At 40.7% G+C, this 20,943-nt stretch overlaps 1 protein-coding gene across 1 annotated transcript in view; it reads right to left on the bottom strand.

The window, feature by feature from the left end:
• The window catches only part of ddb1 (damage-specific DNA binding protein 1), a 51,167-nt gene extending 30,923 nt beyond the window's left edge, over positions 1-20,244 (bottom strand). Inside the window, exons 1-12 of the mRNA XM_004066854.5 lie at positions 19,989-20,244; positions 17,298-17,446; positions 16,128-16,244; positions 15,776-15,997; positions 15,544-15,658; positions 14,111-14,208; positions 9,177-9,335; positions 7,483-7,566; positions 5,486-5,602; positions 3,123-3,225; positions 2,364-2,439; positions 2,182-2,290 (exon numbers count right to left, since the gene is read on the bottom strand). Of these exons, the coding sequence (XP_004066902.1) occupies positions 2,182-2,290; positions 2,364-2,439; positions 3,123-3,225; positions 5,486-5,602; positions 7,483-7,566; positions 9,177-9,335; positions 14,111-14,208; positions 15,544-15,658; positions 15,776-15,997; positions 16,128-16,244; positions 17,298-17,446; positions 19,989-20,049 (1,410 nt within the window). The 5' untranslated portion in view covers positions 20,050-20,244. The remainder of the gene's footprint in view (positions 1-2,181; positions 2,291-2,363; positions 2,440-3,122; positions 3,226-5,485; positions 5,603-7,482; positions 7,567-9,176; positions 9,336-14,110; positions 14,209-15,543; positions 15,659-15,775; positions 15,998-16,127; positions 16,245-17,297; positions 17,447-19,988) is intronic.
• Between the last annotated feature and the right edge of the window lie 699 nt (positions 20,245-20,943).

Here is a 20,943-nt window from a genome sequence, read left to right as displayed (position 1 = left end):
CTGGTGAGACGGAAAGCCACATGAACAAAGCAAAAAAACAAAAATGGCTAAGCTGTAGCTAAGCCTCAGGGGCTCTAGCATTTCCTTAAATAGGCATCGGTAATCATTTGGTTTGCTCTGGTGACGTTTGAAATCTGGTCTCCAATTAACTCTGACAAATATGTGGGCAATTCTGCGTGTCCAAAACCATCCCAGTTAAACTCCAAGCTAGAAGGTTGCTTGCCTGAAATATCTGCAGTTTCTTTTCTGTAAGGTTAATTAGCAGCAGCAAAGCTCGAGCACACAGTTTGTGCTGGAGGATGGACCGAAATAATGAGCTACAACAAAGCTAAAAACTCACATTAGCTCTCTTGGTTTTCCTATATGCTGGTTCTTTCGTGTTGCATTGAGTAGTTCAAATCCTTCTTATTGGAGTCTCTATAAGCTTCTGCGATACACATATTTTAACACATAGAACATAAAAAAATTCAGATGGCGCGGACGCAAAAATGTCAGCAATCTAGCTTTTCGGAAAGAGAAGACAGCAAAAATTGTGCTGACATTGACATTTCTGCAGAGTTGTCATAACAAATTAAGGATTCAAGGTTGAAGCTCTAATACTTGGAAGAGGCCCCTGTAGGTCTCATTCCCCCTCTTAAAAAGGAAGCAGAAACTGGAATTTCAATGAGCTGCAATATTCATCACAGGCAAGTGTAAAATACATGAAGTCCTTCTGCGCCCTTCATTCTCTGCATTGCCCCGTTCAATCATGCATGACTCCCCCCGCAAAGTTATTTGAACAAATGGAAAAATTCCACGGCTAAATCTTTAACTTGTTTTAATTTTGAAAGTCATCCCGGCTTTCAACTGCATTTTACAATCATGCAAATCAGCGGAACACTAAGTGCCACAACTGGTTGTTAGTGTTCAATTGGGAAAAAAGCAAAACCCTGAGAAGGCCTGTGTGTTTTTCTAGGTTTAAAAACGGCGATTAGCGATAATTGAATCCATCTTGACTGAGAAAATGCACTGCAGATTTGTTAAATCTATCATTCCTTTTTTTCTAAAGCCATTTCTGATTTGGGGTTGTTTGAATTCCAACAAATCCCATTTCTTTAACTCAATTTCACGTTTGTTCCTTTTCAATCACTAAATATTTAAAGCCTTTGTTTCCCTAAATCAGAATTTCCGTAATTTACACACCATAAGGCCCAATTTAGAGCCTTATTTGTTTTCTTCAAAAAAACATGCAAACGTAAAAACAAAAATTGCGCCTTATGGTCTGGAGCGCCTTATATATGGATTAATTCTGGTTGTTTACTGATGCCGAAGCAATATTAAGAGGTACATGGTGCTCTGCCAAAATGTCAATCTGTTTTTTTGTTCCTTTTATAAATTGCAAACAAAGTTATGCAGCTAACTTGTAGCAGTGTTCAAACTGTTTGTTTTTTTTGCATGTTGCAAACAAGGTTAGGTGTAAATACGCTAACGTGTAGCTGTGGTTGTCTTTATGTGTTTATGTGTATGGCAGTTAGCGTAGTCACAATAACGTTTGTTTAAGGAGTATCAGGCAGGTTTTTTTACGAGTTGGCAGCAAGGTTGGGAGTTAAATCTGTTGTGAATATGCTAATGCAACTAACACTTGTAGTGTGTTTCAAAAAGATTCTAGAGTAACTGTAAAGGCAGTTAACATACTAGTCTAACATACTTATCTTTGACTCTTGTCTTTTTAATGTGCCTTAAGGCCCGTACACACAGAAAGGCAGTTTTGTGTTTGAGCGCCCCCAAGTTGTGTTTTACTGTAACTTCAGAAGCTCCAGTGACGTGTGCAAAAGCGCCATTCTCATTGGTCGTATAGTTTTCAACGCGGCGTGTCGAACCAAAAAAAATGAACCCGAGGCGTTTTTTAAAAAGTGATGCTTTGACACGTGGCGTTTTTTCGCGTCGGTGTGCACACTCACATTGGTGCCCTTTGTTTAGTCACGAGGCGTTAAACGTCGGCGAAAATCGCGGGCAAAATTCGTCCCGGTGTGAACAGGCCTTTAGATGTTGGTGTGCCTCATATAGGATCATAAGTTTTAAAATAGACCATTTATTGCCTTATAATCCAGTATGCCTTACATAACCAAATTGTGTTGTCCTGTATTGTGAACTTCCTAATCAACCTGAACCTACATGAAACAACAGGGTTCACACGCCAACCTGAATGAGCTGTTGGTGCGCCACGTTGCCACAGTAAAACGTCTGCTGGTTGTCCACAAAGCCTGGAAGTTCTGTCTCCTCCACCTCCTCTCCACTCAGCATCAATACACTGGAGCAAAAACAGGATTTCCAGTTCAGATATGCAGTAAGAATGCACCGATTGGACGATCTCCGCAGCTCACCGAGTTTGACCCACGAACGACAGCACCAGCATATCGTCGGACTCTCTGCCCGCCTCCGAGCGCAGCGGCCACAAACCTAGACAGGAAACCAAGAATGAACGTTAATAAGGAGTGTTTTCTGCACCATTCTACCGCCAATAATCTGCCAATTCAAAATTCAATCTTTAATTAAGTCATTAACAGCTAACATGCGGACAGATGAACCAGTTATAGACTCTACTCAGAGAGCTATTGACGGCCTAAGTGAATAACTGACTCTGATCAAGAGGCCGGCGTCAAGAGCCAACAGCTGAGACTTTCAGGGCAGGGACGCTCAATAAGCAGCTGACGCCTAACAAGTGCACGAGCATCTTCTCCGTCCTGCGAGTCTTGTTGAAGCATCACAGAAATCTATTGAGGGGAATCTAATTTTGTGGGATTGAGAGTCTGCTAAAACGTGATGGCATCCTTCAATTCAACTCTTTACATCCGTCACAGAAGAGCTCTTTAGTGTCCTAAATGAAGGCAAATCTTTCCAAACCCGAACTTGGCAACTTTCCCAGATTTCAAAAGCAACAAGGCAAGACCTCCGACATCTGTGCCATCTGCCTGAACTCACGTGCTGAGCCTGAGCAAGCAACAGCTGGCATCTTGGCCGCCAAGCCAAGCAGATGCGCAGGTATAAGTGGCTCCACTGTCGAGCCGCTCTTGGATTAGCAGGGAGGACTAAAAAGAATGTGTTGGAGTCGATGCAGACACACACAAACACAACACACACACCTTTGATTCCTGGCAGGTCGATGCTGGCATGCTCATGAATCCCAATGCCGTTGCGGATGATCCGAAGAGAGCCCTCTTTGAACGCTCCTGAGCAAGTCACCAGCTGAAAGCAGAAGAGTCAGATGAGGACAGGCGTTCTTTTTTCCTGTTTTCCAGTTTTCCATGGCTGGAGCAGCTGTCTACCCCCTAAATGTTCTGATATTACCCCATTTCTTCTGCTTTGGGATTGATGTATTAAGGATCCACTTAACCTTTATCTAGAAGTAGAAATTTGAATATTTCAGATCTCCAGCTAATGAAGTGAGATCATGGTACGTTGAATTTGTACGATTACGGTTAAGAAAATAGTGTAATAGCCCCAGAAAAAAAAATTCACTCACTCCGATCATTTTGTCAACTATTGTAAAGGTTTTCCCAGCAGTCTTTTAATTATGATGATGACGTATTTAGCCAAAATAAAAAATCGATTTGGTTTTGTAGGACATAGTTTCTGCAGAGCGGCATTAGTTCTTTAGAAATTCCCTTCCCAGTTGTGGGCAGGACTACTGGTGTGGCGTAACCTCGCCCCACTTCCTGTCACCCATAACTGAGAGCTCTCTGTGAAAAACATTGATACTCACTAGATTGGGGAATATAGACCACAATGCATTGCAGCTGAACAATTTCTGCGAAAAGAAGTGCGTTTAAATGGTTTTTTTTTTAATAAACTATCAACGCGTTAATGATCAGAAAAAATGCTCATATTGCTACGTTTTTCACTTTGTGAGATCGGTAACATTATATTTGCCTTTTACAAAAACTAAATAAATACATGGCAAGCATGGTGTCCGAATTGCGTTTTAAGTGTAGTGCACTGGATCGTTGCCGCGCTATAGTTTTTTAGTAGTTAGGGATTAGGGCGGGAATTCAGACGTAGTGTTGACTTGCACTCTGGAGCGACTTATAGTGCAGAAAATACAGAAGCAGAAGAGCGCAGAGCAGTGGAGGTTTTGGCCCGCCCAGCGAATGTTCTACCTCACATACGCACTCGTTTTACAACCGGCACTTTTCATCTGCTCCTGATTCACTGCAATTTGAATAAATAGATCATCAGAAATGCAAATTTCTCTATATATGTCCTCCATCAACAAAAAAAAAAATACCATGTTATCTGAGTAGATCTGTAAAGAATAGTCTTTTTTTTTTTTTTTTTTTAGAGTTTTTAGTGTCTGAAATCTGTCTGGATTGAACCAGAATTTTACCTTTCCCTCCACTCTTGGCACACTAACAAGATTAGTATTAGAGTCCTCATAATCCCCCCCCCCCCCCCCCTCCACCACGTGGCATCAGACAGCTTCATACTAATGGAAATCTCTGTGATGAACCAGGCTGACCACCGAACTCCCCAGAGTAGGTTCTCAAAAACCCTCACAACGATCATCTTCAAACATTTGTGCAAGTCTTCTTTAAACTGGTTTGAGCCCCCCTGTGATATTCAGGGTATTTTTTTTGTTTGTTAATGTATTCATTTGGTCTTGGACGCCACTCTGGGCGGGTGGTGCTTTTGCAGCTAGAGGTCAGACTGGATTTTGTCCTGCAGCGACTGCATCCGTCCTATTTTTGTCTCTATTTTTGTCCTGGAATGCCTTTGCTTCGATTAACAAGGCCAAATGCTCTGTGCAGACTCGCAACAAATGGCAAATTAAAACAACTGGGACTGGTTTCGGCTATGCATCTCAATGTAATAAAATTAGTTAGAGGGTGTCTGAAAAAGAGTCAGTAGACGGCCGTGGGCTGATCGGTGGCCAGCAGAGGGGCTCAGCGCGCACATGGACCGCTGCCTTTGGAAGCACATCCAGTACCCTGAAGCTCAGAGTCCAGCTCAGCCAACAAAACCATCTGCACACCAAACCTATTTGCCATGCAATCTGCCTTTGCATACAAACACAAATTACATCAACTGTATATATATATGCATATGTGTGTGCATCATCTATATTCATGGATCCAGGAACCGACTAAACAGCCCAAACCGGGTCTTTATCAAGGGATTTTAAAGAATCCCGCTGAAGGAAATCGCTGGCATTGCAATGGGTCTTTTGGGGTTAGAGCACAACTCTAATTTTGGATTGTGAATCTCAGATGCATTTTAGTGAAGCACCTGCAAATATTTTTAGGACAGCACAGTTCATTCTTACACAGGAGAAAGGTTTGTTACGTAAAACAAATAAAAACAATGACTCTGTAAGAAGAAAACTGCAAAAGGCAAAACTTGAAAACAACGAAGGAGCTTCTGATGGCAGAAGTTTAAAAAATATATTTTACAGTGCAAAAAAAAAAATTCCCTTTTGGCTTTTTCAGTGACATTAGGCAGAGCTTTTCACCTGTCCCTGGCCTTGCCGCTCCAGGTCGACCACGCACATGTCCAGAATAGGTCCCAGATTAGTGAAGGTCTCCATGACGGTCACATAGGAGCCCTGTTCATTGCTGTCAACGTTGAGCTGCACAGAACCAAGGCATCGTTATGTAACAGTTAACATAACACAACCGCCTTTCTTGAATATGCAATGCTTGCTTTGAGGAGGTTGATAGTGTAGTACAGAGAATGTCAGAGAGGGCTACAATGTCTTTGTAGATCTGGAGAAAGCTTACGACAGGGCGCTCAGACATGTGGTCTGGAGTGTGTTGGAGCAGTGCAGGACATGTATGAGGGCTGTAAGACAGTGGTGAGGTGTGATGTAGGGGTGGGCAGAGGAGTTCAAGGTGGAGGTGGGATTACATGAGGAATCGGTTCTGAAACCCTTCCTGTTAGCAATGGTGACTGACAGATGAGGTTAGGCTGGGAACGACCATGGACTATGATGTTTGCAGACGATACTGTGATTTGTAGTGAGAGCGGGGAACAGGTGGAGGAGAAGCTAGAGAGGTGGAGGTTTGCCTTAGAAAGGAGAATAATGAAGGTTAGCTGCAGTAAGACTGAGTACATGTGTGTGAATGAGAGGGACCCAAGTGGAACAGTGAGGTTACAGGGAGAAGAAATAAAGAAGGTGGAGGATTTGACATATCTCTGGTCAACAGTACAGAGGAAAGGAGAGTGTGGAAAAGAAGTGAAGAAGCGAGTGCAGGCAGGTTGGAACGGGTGGAGAAAAGTGTGACAGAGAAGTTTCAGCTCAAATGAAAGACAAGGTGTAGAAAACTGTGGTGAGACCAGCCATGTTGTTGGGCTTAGAGACACTGAGGAAAAGGCAGGAAGCAGAGCTGGAGGCAGCAGAGAAGAAGATGCTGAGGCTCTCGTTGGGAATGACCACCATGGATAGGAACGGGGATAAAAACATTGATATCTAATATAAACATTTATGACCTCAGCATAATCAGGAGACAGTGTAAGTTCTTCTGCTTTTGTGTACTGTAACATGAGGTGGAGGATCAAGCCAGAGATCTCCCAGTTAGAAGATAATCAGTCAACCAACAGAGCAGCATTTGAGACTTTCAAACTGAAAATGTTCAGAAAAGTGAAAATACATTTTAAAAACTATGTTCAATCACCTTTTAATCTAGTATCAAAAATAAAAAGATCTGTCATTTTCTAGAACCTAGTTTCTGCAGAGCAGTAGGTTTGAGTGGTGCTATAACTGCGGAGTAACCCCCCAATGCTGAGAGCTCTCTGTTTACATGCTCTCCCACTTGTGGCCTGCCCAGTGTATTTTTCTACATCCCAGATCTCTTTTTTTTTTCTTCCTTAAAAACCTTTAAAAATCTGCTCCTGATTCACAACAATTTGACAAAATAAATAATCAAGAATGCAATTTGGAGCTGAATTTTCTTTACATATGTCCTCCATTATCAGAAAAATACCACAAGAACGAGTTAAAAAACCATCAGAGCGGATTACTAAGAAAATGTCACGATTCTTTGAAATTCTGCTTTGAACATGTCCGTTTTTCCGACAGAGAAAAGCTTCACTTTCAGTGATGCAGCGCACATCTAGGGAAACTCTGTAAAAATGCCTCTCAGGTGGCGAGTGTGAGCAGACGGACAGGCACTGCCCTCCACCCTCATGGGGGAGGACACCTGCCATCTTTCAGGAGTAAAGAACATTTTCAGACACTGCTCAACCTCCTGCCCTCAGGTAGAATATAGGGGTCAATAAACAGTTTTTCCACCCAAAAACCAAAGTTAAGTCTAGTATGTTATTGGAGTTTTTCCTCTATTTTAACCAGGTGCTAAACTCTTTCTATTATACTATGTTTAAATTGAAATCCATCTCTTTTTTGAACATATTTTTGTAACCACATTTAGTTGTTTTTTTTCAAACTATCATGGCAAATGATTTTGAATTTTAATCTTTATTCTCTAATCAATAAAGTATTTCACTGCTCACCTTCACAAGCTGCGAGTCACCAAGTCTGGAGCCCACAAACACCACACCGTTGTCCAAGTAGGTCAAACACTCAGCAATGGATGTCTGTCAAAGAACACAGATATTTCAGCTTCTGGTCCACATCCAAAAAGGAAGGAGCTCAAAGGTTCAAATTCTCTAAGTGGTGACAGTTTCTTCCATCCAAAGTAAGGCTGCACGATATGAGGAAAACTCCTGATTTGCGATATTAGTGATCAATATTGCGATGACGATATGACTTATGATACATGAACAAACACCAAAACCACTAGATGCATCATTTCCATTTCGCTGCAATAGTTTAATTAAATAAGAGCCAACATAAATTAGATAAGACTCTAAATGACCCTCGTCTACATAGGAGGTGAGACTCTAACATTAAAGAGCTCCATCCAATTGGTCAATGATGTAAAGAAGTCCATCCGATTGGTTAAACTACATAAAGGGATTTCTTCTTCTCACAGCATCCGATTTATTCTGATCAAGTTGCTCGGTCACGTGTCGAAAACCCATCCGCTACTTTACTAAGCCATAAGAGCCCGCGGTGACATCAGCGTAACAGCAAAATATCAGACACGGATTCTGTGGTCCACTTGGTTCGTGGTAAAATACACGTAATTTTAGTTTTAGGAAAAAACGGGTCTGGTTTCTTATGGGTTGCGTTGATCGCTTCGTTTAAAAAAACCTTTGGATTCAGGCTTATTATCGTCCGTCGAAAGATGTCAGGTCAAATATAACCCGTGTCTGATGACAAAAGAACTAAAAAGTCAGTTAAGAACTACAGACACTATGAACTTTATTGCACTAGTCTTCCAGACTACATTTTCTGTTTGTATTTATCCGTTGCACCTTAATATTCAGATGAGGCAGAAGTTTTTCTACTTCCACTTTGCCAATTCTGGTTTAAGGGAAAATCTATATCACATTTGAATGGTTCTAACAAAAACAATCTAGTGTAAGGAAAGCTTAAGCAGATATTTTACAGAGGATGAAGATAAACTTTACCATCAAAAGTTGAGGGAAAATGGAAGCTAAAAAAATCAAAGTCTGTGAAAATATTGTCTGAAAAAGGTTGGGGACCACAGACCTAAAGAGAAACAAAATGGTGCTTTCTTGAAACAACAAACAGAATTTTCAAGTCCGCAGCATGAAACTCAGTTCTTTAAACTCTGTTTCATGTGTTTCCATGCTGGAGAAAATGGTTTTAGAGCAGAACAGACAGAAATAAAGTCTGCTATCATCGATAATTAATTGACATCGCTTTTTCTGTCAATTTAATGTACGGCTGCCCCGCTGGAACTGCCGCGTTTCTGGAGTAATGTGTCCTGAAGCTCTGCACTCGCATGTTGCTCGACTGCTTCTTGACTCATTCAGAGAACTAGAAGGCATTTCATGTCTCTAAGCTCTCAGAAAAGTCGTTACAAGAAAGGAACAATAAACTAAAGGCTGCCTGCTTGGATAAAAAGACTGAGCTTCAAGCAAACTGTTGAAACAGAGTCATTGTCTAAATCCAGGCCTTCCCTCTTTCCGCTTATCTTCTTTACAAATGTAGACAGTCGTTTGCTTCTTTCAGGGCCATAAACCTTTAAAGAAAGTGTTTATAGCAACAAAGACGTGCAGAGGACGGCTAAATGAACGAGGGGGACTTCAGGTGAAAGAACGGACGTGAGTCGAACCTCTCCCAGTAGCTCCACGTGCAGGTCTTTGAGCGCCACTGTGCCGTCCATTAGCTCCTCCTTCTCCAGCAGCAGCATGAACAGGCGGCCCTCCATGTCACCCAGCAGGTAGCGGGAGCCGTTGGGGTCCACGCGGTTGTGGCACACGATGGTGCTTTGCTGCCAATTCGAGAGAAATACACAACAGTCATCAAAACTGTGACCCACGTCAATGAAAGTTGTATTCTGGGTATCTTTAACAAGTTGTTGTAGCAGTTTTCTGATAATGGAGGACATATATGAAGAAACGTAAAAGCCAAAGCCAAACGCTCCCTACTCCAAGCTCTCAGAAACAAGGATGGGAAAGGGGGCGGAGTTGCTCCACACTGACAAGTCCCACCCACAAATGAGAAGGGAATTTCTAATCAACTGCTGCCACTCTGCAGAAACTATGTCCTAGAAAACGACACGGGTTTCTGGATTTCAGCTAAAAAAAGGGCAAAATCATAAATAAAACAGAACAACAGATGCTCGGAAAGACCCTTTGAAGGATAAACGCAACAAAAGCTCATCATCTAATACAACAATAACAACGACGTAACGAAATTAAAGATGTGGAAGTTCTCATCAATAATACTCAGAATAGTATTAAAGGATTAATGCAAAGTTTTCACAGGAAAACCAAAAAACATTCATTTTTCTATAACTGCCGTGTTGATTCATGGAGAAATGCAGTGATTAACCATCTCATTCCTGATGTAATCATCAAGGTTACACATCCAAAAGACACTTTTGCATTTCTAAACACTTATTAGCCTATGATCAATTTGAAGTGACTGTTCCAAATACAGATAGGATGAAACCTAAGCCCCTAAAAAGCCCCCCAGCTGCAGTCAAGATGGTAAATGGCGTATACTTGTCTAACTTCCTCGAAGGCCCGAAGCGCTTTAAGGCCCGTTCACACCGGGACGAATTTAACGCCTCGTGACTAAACAAAGGGCACCAATGAGAGTGTGCACACCGAGGCGAAAAACGCCACGCGTCAAAGCGTCACTTTTTAAAAAATGCCTCGGGTTTATTTATTTTTTTTCGAAATCTATTCGACCAATGAGAATGCCGCTTTTGCACACGTGTCTGGAGCTTCTGACGTTACAGTAAAACACAACTTGGGGGCGCTCAAACACAAAACTGCCTTGCTGAGCACACATACCAGCGAAGAAGATAGACGCCTAGTAGCGTCTACACTGCCGCGAAGAAATAATGACTGACATTCTAAAATATCCCCGAACCAAGCACCAGTTGGAGCAACTGGAGCTTGAAATATTCATGTTTTCTTTTTATTATTCTGACAAGCGCGTAAATACTTACTCTCTTCTTCTGAGTGAAAAGCGACTTTAAGAAGCGTAAAGTTGCGCAGCGCCACCTTGTGTACAGGAGTATTTCTGTTTACATGAAGCGCCATCTAATGTCAGGGAATGAAATTGCATGTTCGCTCGGCTCATCGTCAGCGAAAATCGCCTGGGTGTGAACACAAAAAACGTGGCGAAAAACGCTGGCGAATAACGGCTGGCGAATATTCGTCCCGGTGTGTACGGGCCTTTACAGTCACAGATCCATTCACACACTGGTAGCTGCTGAACACTGGCACCTACCTCCCACAAGAGGCAAGGTGTGTGTCTTGCCCAAGGACACTTCGACACATGGGCGGGTGGGAATCGAACCTGCAATCTTCCAATCAGAGGTTGACCGTCCTACAGCTGCACCACGGACGCCTCAAGAACGGGTCAAGAAGTGGTCTTTTAATTATGATTATGCCAATTTTCGCCTAAATCAAAAACCATCTGTTGTTTTCAAGGACATAGTTTCTGCAGAGCTGCAGGAGTTTATTAGGAATTCGTCTCTGAGTTGTAGGCAGGACTAATTGTGTGGAGCTACCACGCTCCCCCCTCCCCTCCCCACTGCTGAGAGCTCTCTGTGTCATCAACCTCCCTCTCGCTCACACCCCACACCTTAGAAATGACGAGCAATATAGGATCTATTACGGGGGGAATGTTTTAATCCAGATTCCACAAGAAAATGTTAAAAACATCAAAAACACCATTTTCATCAGAGTGGGCCTTTAAAGGCATCGTTGCACTGCTGCAGCTTTGACTGGTTGATGTCTTTTTTCCCGTTCTTTACTTCTCTATCAAGTATCTCAGCTGTTACAAGCTCAGGAAAAAAACGGTCAACAAAAAGGAAATCCTGGTAGTTATTTTGACAGACAACAGACGTTGAGTACAGTAGCAGCTAAAACAGTATTTGCTACAGATCCACTATCTTTTTTCCCCTCTTCTTTATGTAGGAGCCGTTAATCTGAAGCTGCGTCCCAGTTCCATCAATCACTGCCTGTGGAAGTGGGCTCTGCCGTCGGGTTTTTCCCACCGTCTCTGAAGACCAACCATCTCGGCTGAGCAGATCCCTTTCTAAACTCTGAGCGACTCACAAAAACATCCACACAGAACCGGCTTCAGTAAGAAAGTATTTCACAAGTTCTTTAAGCTCAGTGGTGTTTTGTTTTTCTTAACTCGTTGCTGCCCTCTGGAGGACATTAAATGCAACAGCAAAAAGGTATATTTCCCATTTTTTATGCTTTTTTTTTTACTTTTCTGTGCTGAATTTTGAGGCTAATGGTTGAGGCTTGAAGCTGACGGATTAACAGGTTTTCACTTTGAAATCATTGAGTCAGAATATTTCAGGTGAAATTATCATACAGATTTGTGAAAAAAGGAAAATGAAGATGTCATTAAAAAGCTGATTTTGTGCTCGTTCATAACATAGATGCTTTTTTTGGGTATAATTTATGTGTGAATGAGTATTTAGGGCTGCATGGCGCTGCAGTGGTTAGCGCTCTTGCCCCCGGGTTCAGCTGGGGGACCTGAAACAGAATCACAGAATGGGGGACTTTTCTGTTTTGCATGCGTGGCTTTTGGCCCTGCGTCAGTACCCTCAGCCCACGAGTAACCGGGACGGGTTTGTGACCCAGAAAGGGACAAAACGGGTTTAGAAGACGAACGAATGAAGAAAAAAAAAAAAAGTTATTTTGCAAACAGCTTGCAGCACTTTTTTAAAACCTTACAGGGCTAAACAGAAAAAAAAGAAAAGCTGCAAAAAGCTGGAGGGAATAATAGTCCTGATTGAAAATGGTATAAAGCTCGTAAAGTGTGACTCATCTTGCTGTATTCTTCCTTCAAATTAGGCTGTTATTGTCACCGTCTGCTGTACGCGTGCAGTCCATTTCCCCGTCTACTGAACCCTGAAAAAACTGTTTTAGTAGCCCTCATACCTGAAGCGTTCTTCACTTCTTTTGTTCAAACATGAATCATCTCTTATCTTCAAGCAGCCGACAATCGTTTAAAGCTTTCCTAAAACCACTTTTCTGTTAAGGTTTTATCAAAGTTGAGCAGCAAACCATTTCTTCCTATCGTTACATTCCTAGTTTTTTTTACTGTGTCTTTTTTTTAAGGACACTGTTTCTGGCTAACAATGCTAAATATATTTATGCTTTATACATGTAAAATGTATTTCATAGCTGGTATTACTAATTTTGTTATGTAAAACGCTTCATATGACAAAAGTGATACATGAACTTTAATACATAAACTTTGTTGGCATTCATGTAAAGACCCACTTTGATGAAAGTCCTGTTTTGGGTGTTTTTAACATGTCCTTGTGGCATTTTTCTGATGATGGAAGACTTTTATAAAGAAAACTACGTTTAAACCTGTATTTTTGAGTGTTTCTATATTCGAATCGTTGTCAATCAGGAACAGATGACAAAAGTGAAGTCCGAAAAGAGCGTATTGTGTTGGCGGGCCACCAGCTCTCGGCAATGGGGAGGGGAACGGGGGCGGGGCTGCTCCATGCCTTCAACCCAGAGATTAATTTATAAAAAACTCCTGAATAAACTGTGTCCAAGAAAATGATATTTAAAAAAAAAAAAAAAAAACTAGGCCAAAAACAGCATAATCACAATTAAAAGTACACTGGGAACACTTTTAGAGTAGATCAAAAGATGATCAGAGTAGGACTTTAAATAAATTGTTATTTATTATTATTGTCTGCAGTTTATTATGCAGTAGGACAAAACTACATAAAATCCTTATATGTACAGGATTATATGTAGTTTTGTCTTAGTTGTTGGTTTTCTTTAAAACAAGTTTCACTGAATGTAAAAAAAACAACAACACAATAAGCAGGACTCATTTCCTGTGACCTGCAGATCAAATAGGAAGACAGATGAGTGAACTCCCATATTTCTGTTGCATGAACGAACCTTGAAGAGGCATAAATCCCTCACCCCAAACTCACACTAATCTGCAAAACTAAAAGTCTGTAACTCAAAGGATTAAACATGTAATATGCCTCTAAAAATGTATGAAATGGTGCTGCTTAAACCAGCACAAAGAGCTTTTAGCAGAGAAGCTACCTTTGAGCTTTCTTGAATATGTACCACTCAGTACAAACTGGAACTGGATCTAAAATAACACTGGAAGCAATGCCATATGGGGAGTTTAAGTCATCATGAACCTCTAGATAAAACTTAACGTCCATTCCAGAATTCATTAAGAGTGGGCACAGACTTTCCAGAATCTCCCAGAGGTGGCGACACATAAGTACCGGTATGCTCACAGCACAAATGAAAAAGCCTGTTTTATTTCAGCCCCCAGTTATTGTTATTCCCCAAGAAGAAAATTAAGTGCAAAACCCCCCAATAAACCTGCCAATAATCTGCTTGAAGTCTATCCTGCTGTGAAAAAAATGACATCAATCTTTAGTGATTGCTGAGAGAGAAAAAACCCAAATGGTAAATTCTACCAACAAACGACTGAAACCTTTTTTTAAATAGGTCTAAACTGAAATCCTTAAAGGACGGTTACATGAAGTCTTTCTTTAATCCCAATTGATTCTGTTACCTTGATAGTAGGAGGGGCAATCGCCAGGTATTTGTCTCCGTTGTGGTAGGTGATGGACTCCTGTCCTATGATTATAGCTCCACCAAACGGCTCGGGCACTGAAACACCGGCAGAGAAAGGAGAGTTGCTAGCATTCCTGACAGGAGGCGAATACAGACCAGTGGACTGAAGATGCTTTATTACAGAAGTTACTTTTAGAAGCATTCATTGTGTGTGGCTTCATGGGGTGGATGTGTCAAAAAACACGAGCACAACATTAACACGTCTGTTTTGAATACGACTTTTCTTGGTCTTGAATACAAAATTTCTCGTTAACTCACCGTCTCGGGGTCACAGGCGGATACATCGCATGTTCTAATTATGTATTGGAGTTTATTTATCAAACTACAATGAATAAAACTTTTTAGAATGTTATTGATCCCATAACGGGGACGTCATCTTGCTATCACAACTGTTAAAACTAGGGCTGCACGATATGAGGAAAACTCGCGATATGCGATATTGGTAATTATATTGCGATAACGATATAAATTAAGGTATATAAACAAATAGCAAAAAAAAAAAAAACAAAAAAAAACATAATTTACATTTCACTGCAACAGTTTAAAAATTATACTCCAAATGACCCTCGTCGACGTAGGAGGCAAACATCAAACATAAAAGGGCTCATCTGATTGATCAAAAACATAAACGGGTCCTTCTGATTGGTTAAATGCATAAAGGGATTTATTTCATTTGTTCAATATTTCAAGCTGCCATGAGATTGTTTTAGCACATTTAAGGTAACCATTTATTGCGATTTTTGCCGTCTTTTGCGGTATGCATATTGCACAGCTTGACTTCGCGATAACGATAAATTTGCGGTATATTGTGCAGGCCTAGTTAAAACTTGAACCATACAGATTGTAATACAGCGATATCCGGCCGGTGCCGGGCGCCAAGAGCTGATCGTGCAAACGATGCACCAGCGGATCAGTTCAGACCCAGAAGTGATGGAAAACAGCCCAGAAAGCGCCACTCCACTCATTAGGTGCAGGTCTGTCAAAATTGGTTGTTATTGAGAGGACAACTAAACAAAAACACCTAAGCTAACTCAGAGCTAAAGTAGGCTACGGTAGACGACTGTATTCGCAGCAAAAAAAGATTAAATTAAATAAATAAAAGACATAAAACGCCAGTTTAGCGTCTTACTTTTATTTTCTTAACCCACTATATCTCTTTTGGGGTCACGGTGCTGCTGGAGCCTGTCCCGCATTGACGGGATGGCCGATCGCTATGAAGTATAAACCGGGGATTAAGGTAGTCAGAATAACGTAAACACTGGAGCTAAAGCTACGATGTAAAACGGTTCAAACATGATATAAACCTTGTTTGAGTTCAAACGGATTGTTATAGTTGAGGTCGAATGTTTTCCAATAACCAAGGTGTTCTACCTGGAATGACCATGGATGCCTCTGCCTCCACGTTCTCTTGTTTCCATGGACCTTTGTTGAACTCTTTCTCTCTAAGAGAAACCTCGTAGGTCTTTACGTGGCGTCCTTGTGGGTCCTATGATACAAAATCAAAGGAAAAAAAAACATTTTTGTTCAAGTAATAAATACCAAGTGTATGAAATGTTTGAGAAGCGGACAGAAAAACACAGATGCCGTTGCGCCGCATCAGTACCTGATAGATGAAACAGACAGTTGGAGCCTGGCAGCCATACAGGAAGTGGACATCGATGACCTGCAGCTCCTCCAGACGGATGTTAAAGGCTTTAAGCTCGCGGTTCTCGCGGTCCAGGGGGATCACCTTGAACAAACCGTCGTACAGCCTCAGACCAATCATGCGACACTCCGGATCCACAATTCCGATAATGCCCGTCTCTGATGGCCGTCCAATGCGATCCTGCAATAGAAGTCAGAAAACAAAAGTAGAATACATTTGTTTAAGAAAAGCTGGTCCGTTCCCACATCCTAGAACAACCACAGACCCAACTACAGCCCTTCTGCAGAAGACAAAGCCAGCTGTGACCCACCTGCACATTTCCATGAGCGCGGGTGATGATGTCAATGCTGTCGCCATTCTGTTTGTACTCAAGGATGCAAGCGTTGTACTTGGATGTGAGAATGAACAGCAGGTCCTTACTCTCACCCTAAAACCCAAAAAGTAAGTTATACTCCACAACTACTACAATCTCAAGCATGACAAAGGAAGAAAAACAAACAAACAGAGGGTGTAGGCAAAAAAGTAGGGATCCCCGAATCCGATCACATTATAAAAAATTGGGTTTTGATAAATATCCAATAGTTTCAGTGATTGGATATTTACTTTATTCTTATTATAACTTAGCAGTTATATATATATTTCAAGCTTATTATTACAGAGAAATACTCCAGCTATGCCACTGCATGGCATAGCTGGATCATGACATTTTATCGCTGTGAAGCGCAGCAGAATACGGCACTAGTTTGAGGAAGAAGCGCACAGTTAGCCAGATATTCAAAGATTTGGACTTCCAGGCTTAATGACCCTGAACATCTCAGGGTCTCTATAGAAAACAGGTCAGGTTTTTGTTTCTTTTTGAATTAGAAAGGCTCTTTCCATGCTGCCAACAGAGAGACGGCGGTCAAGGGACCGTCTGCAAAGTACAAGCGCCGGGACAAAGGGGATTCAAAAAGAAGAAACCCATACTCTCTCAAAAACAACCCAAACTGATAAATGGGTCCACGGATATGATCTAGTTATGAAAACTCATCACCATAGTCATGCTACAGCAATGATTTTAAAGAAAGTTATCATTCATTTTGAATGGACATAGGAATCATATATGATCAAAACTGTTCTGCAGATCCAGAAGCTGCAGTCACCAAACACTCTCACATGACTAATTATTACCTATTTTTACAAGTTAATAGTTGCGCTATTTTTACTTTATAGCTGAAACTACTTCACATGCATTTGCTGTTAATTGATAAAATAAGGTTAATAAAATAAAAATCTGGGACAACCCTATCTGGTTATTCACTTTGTTCATTTTCTAATGTGTTACAAAAGTATCGGATCGGGACTCCGTATGGGAAAAGTGAAAAAACTCGGAATCGGGTCGGAGGGCTAAAAAAAAGCCTGATTGGAACGTCACTTAAAAAAAAAGATCAATTATTCTACACTGCAATTCTATTTCCCGACAGCAAAAATGTCTGCTCACCTTTGGCCGGAAGAGCTCCATAACAGAAATCCTGCCATACATGCCAACTTCCTTGACTGGTCGCAGTCCTTCAGCTGTGACCACATAGATTTCCAAACGTGTGTTTTTGGCTATGAGCAGATTGAGATCCTCTGCAGATGTGAAATGACCTGCACAAAACAAAAGAACATTGGAGAGGATGCTCCACTTAAAACATTTATTCAGTTTGCATCCATTGAATGAAAACTACTGATCTAAGATCTCTGATGACTTTTCAGAGCAGGTTAACCTTTTGACTCGTGGACCACAAAGGGTTCAAAGATTTTAGGGAAAACAAGGACCAGAAGAAGATAAGTGGAGTGGAGTGTTCTGTAAATAACATGGAATCTGGACGAAAACACGCCTTTTTGGTTCAAAATTAATCTACATGTTTTAAAAAAGAACATAATGGAGTTTTTATTTCAAAACTGTGGTTCTTGTTCTCATTTCAGTGCCAATTCTGCCAATGGCTCCTTCAGGGGGAAAGGCTAATTTAAAGAAATGCTGCCTTCGTGTGGTGTTGGAATGATCGGAAAAATAAAAAAACACGCATGAACATCAGAAAAACGACAAATCTTCCAACACCACGTGAAGGCAGAAGAATTTTCTGCACCTAAACAAAGGTCAATGTTCCTGTAGAGCAGTGTTTTTCAACCAGTGTGCCGCGGCACAATAGTGTGCCGTGGGAGATGGTCAAGTGTGCCGTGGAAAATTGCCCTCATTAACTGATCTAAAACCATTTCCCATCTCCAGGAAATCAGCTCTTTGTTCATCCAAACAGGTCCTGATAAAACACTGAGTAGTTAGGACTATAAACGATCATAAAATACTTTTTTCTTTGTGTTTATTTGATTCTATTAAAGACATTTTGATAAGAATGACGGTAACCCGAAATAGCTGCAGCTATAACTGTGTAAGGAAAAGTCCCGCAGCTTTTACTGTCTCCACGACTCCACCAATCATTCTTGAAGGCTTAATCACATGTCATCAGTCTGACCAATCAGAAGTGGTTAAAGTCTCCACTTCCTTGTTCCAATTTAGCTCATAACTCAGTCAGTTCCGACAAAAACACCAGCTAAAGCTCGTCTTTAGCGGTGTAACTTTCCACAGAATCACAAGTGAACAAAACCATGAAGCTCAGAGACGCGAGTCTTTCTGCCGTTTTCTCGCAGTTTTCACACTACATCTCCCATGATGCATTGGCTTAAAGGGACAGCGTCTTGAAAACACAACGAACATACAGTTTGTATGTAACTTAACTTTTATTACATCTTTTAGAAAAACATCTGCAACTTCCTGCTTTTTCTGCCACAATTATCACAAAAATGCACGTCAGATTGCCGGGGGGGGGGGGGGGGGGGGGGCTGTAGATCAAAACAGACTATGAGTTTCTGCTTCTTTTTTTTTGGGGGGGGGGGATGCTGGTGTGCCGCGGGATTTTTGTCAAGGTTAAAGTGTGCCGTGGCTCAAAAAAGGTTGAAAAACACTGCTGTAGAGTACCATTTATGGGGAGACACCTAAAAACACAACAAGGACTATCAATATCATTTATTCCAGTTTGGCGGGCCAGATTAAAAAGCTTTACCGTCCGCATATGGGGGCTGGGCCGTAGATCGCCCACCCCTGCTTTAGAGCCTTTATATTTTAAGGGTTATTTCATTTTTGGAGGAAATGCCCCCCCCCCTCAAAAAAAAGCAATCATTGGTGAATTATCCCAACTATGATTATTTTACAGTACAAATATCAGTGTAGACCAAGGGTCTGCAACCTGAGGCTCTTTTATTCCTCTACTTTAAATCTTTTGCTTCAAAGACAAATGTTAAATAAATTACTTTTTTGTAAATTTAGTTCTTCTTGTTACGTTTATTAGGTTTTACAGTGGAATATTATTAGAACGTGCTTAAAACACGTAGTTGCCATCCAAAGGCAAAGTACTTAAAGTATAGAATTGCATTTGTATTTATTTAAACTTTTTTTAATGGAATTTTAACTAAAATTTGTCATGCTTATATTAAACATTAAAAGGACAATAAGGATGAAGGTGAACTAAAGTTATTATGATAGAGAGAATACTATCTTTAACTTTCCTGCATTTTTAATTCAAGTGATCTTGTTTGACACAGTGCATTTTATTGTAAATATCTCAATTCTACAGTAATCTAAATGGCCAAAAAACATAAGTTAAAAATATTTCTTAACAATAAAGTGAGAGTTAGCAGAGTATTGGATCGTAAGAATCTGACCTAAATGGTTCTTTACAGTGAAGGTTGCAGACCCGTGTTGACTGATTGAGTTTATTCTAACAACTTTTATAATTAAGTTAACATTGAATTCTATCTTTTAGCATGTTTACTACTAATGCGTTGTGCGTTCTCGTTTCTCTCTGACCGTACTAGAGCTGAAGAGGAAATGCATTTTTAACAGACGACAACAGTTTTCGCTACACCGGAAAAAAGAAACAAAAAGATGAGGTGTGCTTTAAACAGTTTTGTGTTTCAGGAAGCTATAAAGTTTCCCCCCTGTTAACCAGATAAACACTAAACTCAGACGGGCAGCAGTTAGCATGGAGCACAGGCCCGTGAGGCAGAGCGGCTGCAGCGCGGGAGCTCGGTTAGCATGCAGGGCGGCCCTTCTTTCCGCGCGGCGCACTTACAAAAAGACATAGATTTTTACCTGTTATGCAGGCGTTGACTGCTGTAGGCTTCTGCGCTGTTACCACGTAGTTGTAAGACATTTTGGAAACCACAAAAAACAAACACAGGTATAGTGTTTTAATCTCACAGAACTAACAAAATCATTGATAATAAACCTCCCGGAAACAGTTATCCTCGTCGTAAACTGTTGTTGACATGTGAATTAGAGCGCCACCTCTGTCTTGGAGGGATAACTTTTTTATGTCAGTCCCACTTGTCTGCAGTAACAGTAACAATAACAAATACGTTATACCCGTACTGTTTTAATTTACTGCCAATGGCTGCATCCGACTATGTGAACATCTTGATTATATTCTCTACTTGTGTTTTTTTTATACATTCTGATGGTCAAACCCACAGATTTATACAAAACTGCGGCATGAAAGTTTTCTATGCATGAATTACATTCAAACAGCGCATCTTAATTTTCCGAGTTTCAAAAAAATTTTTTTATTTTAAATTCTCAATATCGTTCCCAGCTCCAATGCCAGAGCATTGCATGTGGCAAACAGTAACCTGGACCATTTTGATGTGGCGACAGTGACATCTGCTGTTTTACTTGCACACTTACATGATCAAAATGAATTTTTAAAAGAAAAAGTTTACGCAGAGCTAAATTTATATAGGTATTTTTTTTATTGAATCTGGTAGAGTGATGTGGATATATATATATATATATATATTTTAATTTATGACTTTAAAAAGCAAAAATTTAAGCTCTACTATGATGTGTTCGAAGTGTGTATGTTTAAGAGATAGACAACGTTCATCTTTGAACTAACAATCTCTTTAAATGGATTCAAAGTTATTTTCTTCACCTTTAATTCTTTTGTGTGTTTTATGCGTGTTTTAGCCTCATAATCAACAGTATTCTCTTTGTGTTACGACATTTGAGTAAAGTTTTCTGTTGTGCTGCTTAAAGTCCGAGGTTTCTT

Source organism: Oryzias latipes, chromosome 3 (genome assembly GCF_053564925.1).
Source record: "Oryzias latipes strain Hd-rR chromosome 3, Olatipes_Hd-rR_3.1".
NCBI lineage: Eukaryota > Metazoa > Chordata > Actinopteri > Beloniformes > Adrianichthyidae > Oryzias > Oryzias latipes.
The sequence above is the reverse complement of the archived record's forward strand: the minus strand, read 5'-3'. Positions and strand labels throughout refer to the sequence as shown.